Raw genomic sequence first — 7933 nt, 5'->3', positions numbered from 1 at the left:
TACTGGCTTGCTCCCCATGGCTTGCACAGCCTGCTTTCTTATAAAACCCAGAACTATCAGCCCAGGGGTGGCACCACCCATAAGGAACTGGGCCCTCCCTAATCAATTAATTACCAATTAAGAGAATGCCCCACAGGCTTGCGTACAGTCCTGCCTTATGGGGGCCGTTCGTCAAATGAGGCTCCCTCGTCTCTGAGGACTCCGGCTTGTGTCCCAGTCAATATAAAACATTGTCCACTGAGCCAAAAGCACTGACTGGTTACAGGAAGGAGGGGAAGAAGAGAGGCAGAGGAAGAATAATGCAACACTCATTTAAAAATATAAAATTTATTCATAGTAAGACAGTTCACTTTCTACACAGGGTTGCTCCGGAGCTAACAGCCTCAAGAGCTCACAGCAGTATTAAATAGATCACTATCAAATATAGCTCATGCTATTGGACTCGGAGAACTCTTGTTTCCCCTTTAAAAAATGTTAAGGCTCAGTTTCCAGAAGGTAGTTATACCATTTAGTTTTCTGCTGACAAGGCTGGGGAGTTTGGGGCTAAACCACTACAGAGAAGTTGGGGGTAGGGTGGACAGGAGGCAAGCTCCGCATAGCTCACACTTGCTTCCTGCAGAAAGCGTGATTCTTTTGTTTTAAAGGCTCCTTCCCTTGGACAATTTCATTTTGTTACAAACAAACAAAACAACAATCATAAGACAAAAGAAATCTTTAGCATACAAACAAGAAAAGCTAACAGTGCTTTCTCCACTGCAGCTGGATGAGATGTGTTGTGGGAAAGACCACCACTCACTCATCCTGGTTCTTAAATGAATCTGACCAGCCAGCAATCGATCCTGGTCCTCCAATGCCTGAGAAAAAATAATCTCCATTCCATTCCTTTCAGATCAGGTAACCACAAATTTGTTTTTTTCCCTAAAAATAATCCCCCATTTTTCTTTCAACCTGAGAGCAGAATGTAACCATAATGGAAATGCACTATGGTGTGATGACCTCACCTGCTATGTTACTGGAGTCACACCTAGGTGTGGTAGCACCTGCCTGTAATCCTAGCACATGGGAAGTGGAGCCAGAATAGTCAGTTCTTAGCCAGTCTTGGCTACAAAGTGAGTTTGAGGCCAGCCTGGGCTACATAAATAAAACCATGTCTTTAAAAAAATAACAATAATAATAAAAATAAAAATTAAAAAAAAAGATTAAAGAAAGGGAAATCAAATTACAGAGTTTTGAGTCATTATTGAGAAGTATCCTATTAACAAATTCCAAACATATTCTAGAAGCACTTTTTCTCCATACAAAGATTTCATTCAATCACCAACAACATCATCATTTTATAAAAGTCTGTTTCCACTCAAGAACGGGCCTTACAATTCCTTAAGCCAACACAAGAACGAAAACATCAAAAAGGACACCTGTTGTAGGTTCAGCCTCTGGCATGAGGACAGAGACAAACATCAAGTAGAAAAAAATGAACAATAAACAAACAAGCAAAAAACAACACAACAACACAACATCATAATCTTTCACTTCTGAAGGCCAGTTCTGCGAAGCCATGTTTATCCACGATGCTTTAGTCACTTGCCAGGTTGGGAGATCCATTGCCCACGATCATCTTGCTGTAATTCTTCTGTTGTTCTTCCTTAAAGGTGTCCTTCACCTTTGCTCTCTTCAGCCCTCCATCCCTGTGGACAGAAAGGAACATATAGGAAAGATGCTCTTTTCTTTGCCAGTGAAGAAACAGGGCCACATGGTAACATAAGCCTCATGGTACGGAGACACTAACTATCAGCAGAAAGAGCCGAGTCTGGCCTCTGCTCTACAAATGACCAAGTGTCCCTGCACGCATGCCATCTCTCACCTGGAGAGGCAGAATTTTTCAGGTTCTGGGAATCCAACCCAGGTCTTTGGGCATGCTAAGCAGGTGTGCTAGCGCTGAGCTATCTCCCTAGCTTCCACTGTGTTTTGTTTCAGAACTTGTATTCAATATCGAAACAGAAACAAGATTACTAAAGCCAACATGTTTTCATAGATTATTTTCCCCCCTTAGGGAAACCAAACATTGGTTTTTCTTTGACTTGTGGCTGACTTGCTGAAAAACCCCGTGGAAACTGTGAATACCACACAAGAAAGGGCGGAAGTGTATATTCGTGCATGGGTTATAAACACAGATAAACTTGTTAAAAATCAGTGATTGGGTCATTATTCAAATCCAACCCTATGTTTAAGCATTTTATTTTTATTCAAAATATATTTATACTTTTAAACTCCAAAAGAGGTTTAAGATAAGATGAACCACAAAATCATAGCTGCATTTGACCGGAAGCTAGTGTAGGATAACCCACAGGCATTCTTCCTCTTGGTGCTGTAGTAGAGGCTGGTGCGGTAGAAACAACTTTCTTTCCTCCATTGGGAGCCCTGAATCTTTGAGCTCTCTCCAGGGCTGTGAACTGCACAGCTGTCTAGGTTACCAGAGCGCCACCCTCTACTCCATGCCCACCTCCTCATTCCCCCCTCACCTTTCCTTCTTTGGACAAAAGGAACTACAAGCCAGAAAAGCCGAGAGGAGGCTGGGGCTACCAAGGGTTGCTCACCCCGCAATTAGAGTGTACTAGATCGGAGGTTCTCACCCTGTGGGTCTCGACCCCTTTGACAACCGTCTTCAAACATGCTTACATTATGACTCATAACAGTAGCAAAATTACAGTTACGAAGTAGCAATGAAAATAATTTTATAGTCGTGGGTCACCACACCATGAGGAACTGTACTAAAGGCTCACAGCATTGCGAAGGTTGAGAACCACCGTGCTAGATTTTACCCCTGAGGGGGTGCGGTGGGGGGCTGAGAACTTGCTTACTCTCCGTTGTGACTGTTGAACTTTAGCCCAGTTAGGCAAGTTCTGACCGTGCTGAATGATCATGGGTCACACAGTGAACTCGACCTTCACACTGACACCGCCTGGAGCCAGTGCAGTGTTCAGGCTCATTGGACCAAACCTAAAGCATGGCCTGCAACTTGAAAATGCACCACAGTCCACGGATGTTTACAGGGATTGGTTACGGGAAGTTTCCATGAAATAAAATTATTGGCTGTGGCCAGGTCCTCAGAATTGTGCACATAAGCCTTCCACCCCCCCCCCGCCCCTCCAAACGAGCTACCTCTAACTATTCTTAGCATTTACATAAATTTTGAACAGTGAAAAATAAAGGCCCAAACCAAACTGCTGCTGTTAACAGAACCTGTTCTTAAGACTCCCGGAATCACTACTGGACGATTCTTTTTACGAGCTACCCAGTGAAACAGCCCAGCTATCATCTCTCACCTCTCAGGCTTCAAAGTTCTATCAAATGCCCTGCTTCAGTAACAGCAAAGTTGTTTTCCAAATGTATAGCTACCTAATAACCAGCTTAATGAGATCATACAGCAAAAAGCCAGGTGTGGGGGCACACATCTTTAGTCCCAGCTCTCAGGATGCAGAAGCAGGCAGGTCTGAGGCTACAGAATGAGTTCCAGGACAGCCAGGGCTACACAGAGAAACCCTGTCTCGAAAAACCAAAGGAAAAACCAAACACAACCAAAAAAAAAACCCAAAAAACTCTCCTCAAATATCACAGCAGTTCTCATTCACATGCAAAGAAATCAGCCTAGATGGATGGGTTCACTCACACTCAGCAGCTGAATGAAAAATACACCCAGAAAGGTAGGACGGCTCTTCCCTTTGGAAAAATAGGCCAGGTAGTTCTAAGTTCTTATTTATAAAACAGCATATGATTCAGTAAAAAGAGAAAAGCTCAAAAGGTTTGTTTTGTTTTTGTGAGACAAGTTCTTACTCTGTAACCCAGGCTGGCCTAAAATTCACTCTGCACCCCAGGTAGGCCTGGAACCAGAGGAGTTCTCCTGCCCCTGTCTCTCAATACTAGGATTAGAGGTAAAGATCATTGTTGACAGATGCTAAGTGAATCTGATGGTGAGTCTAACCTGAGGCTGACTTTCCACACCATCTCTCTCTAAATGTACACTTCTGTTCCTGCATCTCAGCCAGCCACAGAGCCAGCCACATGCTTTTCATAATAGCTTCAAAGCAACAACATGGCTAGCCTGTCAGGTAAGAGGAAGCATTGGGGAAAAAGGAGATTTTTAAGAAGAGGAAAGAGGAAGGCAGCTTCACCCATGCAGGGACCTGAAGAATCACTAAGACAGGTTTAGCTTCAGGGAAGCCTGGAGCGTTGTGTTGTAATGTTACAATGTTACAGGTTAACACACAATGTTGTGATGTTGGTGTTACAGTTTAACACTTGCAGAACAAATTGCACAATGTAAGATTTTCATTTTAGCCTGCAGCTTAGAGCAAATCGGCTGCTGGCATCTGGCATCTAACCTACAAACTTCCAGCTACTTTCGTCTCCCATCAATTTCCAAAGTTTAGCTAATTAGCATAATAACTTCTAAAAATGGCCTTTTACTCTAAAAGTTAGTGACTTGTCAAAAAAAAAAAAGCACTTATTTTTTTGCCAGAAAAACACTAGGGTGGTATAAATTAACTGTCTTCAAGATAGGTGAATGGACAAAATATATTCTAGTGATATGTCCTACCGTTGGATAAAAGAATACAAAATTCTAGCCGGCTCATCTTTGAAGAAGTAGTCCCCAAATAATCGTGAGCCCCCAAGCAGAGGATATTCTTGGTTGCTATGACACAGCAACCAAATCAGAAAACATCACTGCAAAGACCTCAACTGAACTCACTATAGAAATTGTTGTGAAACATCCAAAAAGCTCACAGAGATTTCATTGAACTTGCTGGGCTTAAAATACGGACTATTTGGTGACAGACCACTGATAACCACGTAAGAAATGATCTCCTCTAACAAAGTGGTATGGCGAACTTCACTGCTCACTGTTTTTCTCCCAATAGTCCTATCCTCACTGGCTTATAAGGTGAAGCCAAACCCCAGTGGGACAACATTTGACAATGAGGACTTTAGGGTTGCAGAGGTCAAAGGGGTGGGGCCCTTGTGGTGAGTTTAGCACCCTTATAATAAGAGACACTAGGGTGCTTGCTCTCCCCCCCCCCCCCCCCGCAAAGAAAAGGTCATGTGAGCCACTGAAGAAAGCAGGCTTCAGAAACACAGGGAGAACCCTCACTGAGCACTGACCTTCAAACTTGGAGGAAACAAAGTTTGTGAGGACGCTAGTCTATGGTTCTGTGCTATGACAGCCCATACTGGACACCCACATTAATCTTCCGCAGACTAAAACTTTAAAATGTGGAAGCTATAGTTTCCCATCAATCTCACTTCCTTCCCCTCTTCAAGTACTTAGTTTCTAATACAGTGAGAGTGAAACGCACCCTGCCTGGCCCCCAAACCCAGGCTCCCCTCTCCTTTCTTCTTCACTTTACCTAACAACACAGTCATCCAGCAAATGCTACCCTACAGTACCCAGTTTCCTTTGTGGCTCACGGCCATCCCATGACTTGCAGCAGCAAACAGATAAGTTTGAATGGCATGTACAATTTCCAGTGTATGTGCCTTTGAAGATGGGTGTGCCCTTTTTCTAATCCCAGCAGCCAGCCACTTGCTGTGCACACTGGGGAGATGGAACTGCCATGTTGGACCATAAGGTGGGAGCACATATTGAGTTTCATATACGAATAAAGACTAAGCTTATGCCAGCCTGGACTCCCATACAAGTGGGAGAGAAAAGCTTCTACCTTATTTTAGTCTTTATTACATTCTTTTTCCTAAGTCTATAGCAAACTAGTATGATTATGTTAAATAATATTTTTTTACAAAAGAACACAGTTCTTCTGAGAGGTCTCTTACCAGGGAAGTTCCGTCAGTCCTCCTTGTACAGCAATAGCGGATTTAACCCTGTTTGCAAACTGAACTGCATCTTCTCCTTCCTGGTTAAATGAAAAAGTTACACATCTTGGGTATGAAGCTTTTAAACGCCTTAAAGTATCTCATAATCCCTTTTATTCATCTTACAGTACTAAATACAACATTAAGAAGCAGTTCATTGCTAAGAAAGAAGAAAGGCATGATGGGAGGAATGGAGATACCCAAGGTTCTAGGCAAAGGCTTTTTTGCCTTCGTCTGATTGAATAAATCAAAGACTGAACATTGTCTAAGCCATACCTCTCTGGTCATGGGAGGCATGTACCACACATCGCAGACAACGGCCCAGCTGGTCATTATTCGAAGCAGGTAGCTCACCATGTTGTATTTGCTACTGTTCCAGAAGGCATCGCCGAACTGGGGGTTATACTGAGAAAAAAAGAAAAGATGAGGCATCCCACATCCCAGCTGTGAATTCCACATTGGTCTCTCTTCCAAATCAGTGTTTTTTAGGAGGTGAGACAAATGGCACTCTCAGACCCCAGGAGAATTCACTTCACTTGATAGACTTTTTCCCAAGAACTAAGCCAATCCTAGTAATGTCTATTAGTGCCAATGGCTTTGCTAAAGAGCCCAGAGTGCTACACAGAGAGCTCTTTACATGGTTCTGAAACATGTGACTCCACACTTAACTAGAAAGCAGAGATCAATCAGATTAGCCCACCCCTGTGTCCTTATACAACCTCCATGTAGTCATGCTGTCTGTCTGTCCATCTACCCTATCAGCTATCTATCTTTCTATATCTCTGCATCTACCTGTCTACCTATCTCTGTATCTAAGTCCCTACCTACCATCTCCGCATCTACATATATCATCTATCACCTATCTATGCATGTATGCATCTGTCTATCAATTTTCAATTATATATCTAGATTGAGCACAAAATGTACCCATACAAAGAGCCAAAGAAGGGAAATACACAAGTGTTTTTCATTCCCGCAAGTTTTAGATTTGTAACAATATCAAATAAAGTTATAAAGTTAACACTCAAATGCTCCCCCACCCCCACCAAAACAAAAAACAAAAACAAAAACCCTTTAGCTTTACCTTTATGGCCACTGGATAGATGGTTCCTCCGATTTCAAAGCTTCCCTTTTTAAACATCATGACTGAAGTATTGTTGATGCAAGTACCTAGCAAGGAAGTGAGTCACATTTTAAAAACAAGTTTTAAAGGGATTTGCTTTAAAGATGGATACATTTTCTATGTGTGTGCGTGTATTTGGAGGTCAGAGGACAACGTAAGAGAGCCGTCGTCTTTATCCACCTTGTGGGTCCCAGAACTTGAATTCAGGCAATCTCCCTCACCTACTGGCCCAGGAATTAGTTTTCTATCATTTAAAACATACAGTACATACTTTACTACCACTTGGCAAGTCAATGCTTGCTTACAGAACAATAAAAAAAAATAAATAAAAAAAAAACTAAAACCCTTGAGCAATTTTAACTGCAAACTCTCACTTTGCCTTAAAAGCTCAGCAACACCTCCATCACAGCAGCTGGTAATTTCAATGCATCTCACAGCTAAATAGTCATAGCCAATGCCATTTAATACCTTTATGGAAAAATTACTTTAAAAATCAAATAGGCTCTGTGACTCATCAGAAAGCAGGAAATGAGAAGATAGCCCTTCCTCTCAGATAAGGGAGACTGTTCTAGAACATTCCATAGAAGGCTTGTGCTGCTTGCTTAGTGGTCACTATTCTTACCTTCTGGGAAGATTAGAATGGGTAACTTTTTCTTGTCAGCAATGTGTTCTTTTAATCTGTAAGAAAAAAAATAAAAATAAATGATTCTGCCTTGAAAACCCTTGTTCTTCACCTCCTGCTAATAGAAAAAAAAAAAAAAGCCATAAGAAGAGAAATAAGAGATAAAAGGACAAGTGGAGAATGGAAATTGGCACACTCCCATTTTCTCTAATTCTGAGTGAAGTGGGGACTTCAGCTACTTTGTTGGTTTGTAACAAGGTCTCATTAGCTCAGGCTGACCTTGAACTTGGCTATGTAGCAAAGAATGAACTCCAACTCCTGAC

General features: G+C 42.1%; 1 protein-coding gene across 1 annotated transcript in view; it reads right to left on the bottom strand.

The window, feature by feature from the left end:
* Positions 1-311: 311 nt before the first annotated feature.
* Positions 312-7933, bottom strand: part of Gpat3 (glycerol-3-phosphate acyltransferase 3) — a 51294-nt gene continuing 43672 nt past the window's right edge. The window contains exons 9-13 of the mRNA XM_021163447.3: positions 7611-7666; positions 6950-7035; positions 6142-6270; positions 5827-5906; positions 312-1685 (exon numbers count right to left, since the gene is read on the bottom strand). Coding sequence (XP_021019106.1) covers positions 1574-1685; positions 5827-5906; positions 6142-6270; positions 6950-7035; positions 7611-7666 — 463 coding nt within the window. The 3' untranslated portion in view covers positions 312-1573. The remainder of the gene's footprint in view (positions 1686-5826; positions 5907-6141; positions 6271-6949; positions 7036-7610; positions 7667-7933) is intronic.

This window comes from Mus caroli, unplaced genomic scaffold (genome assembly GCF_978045245.1).
Source record: "Mus caroli unplaced genomic scaffold, Mus_caroli_1 scaffold_4, whole genome shotgun sequence".
Taxonomy (NCBI): domain Eukaryota; kingdom Metazoa; phylum Chordata; class Mammalia; order Rodentia; family Muridae; genus Mus; species Mus caroli.
This window is presented reverse-complemented; position numbering and strand designations above follow the sequence as displayed.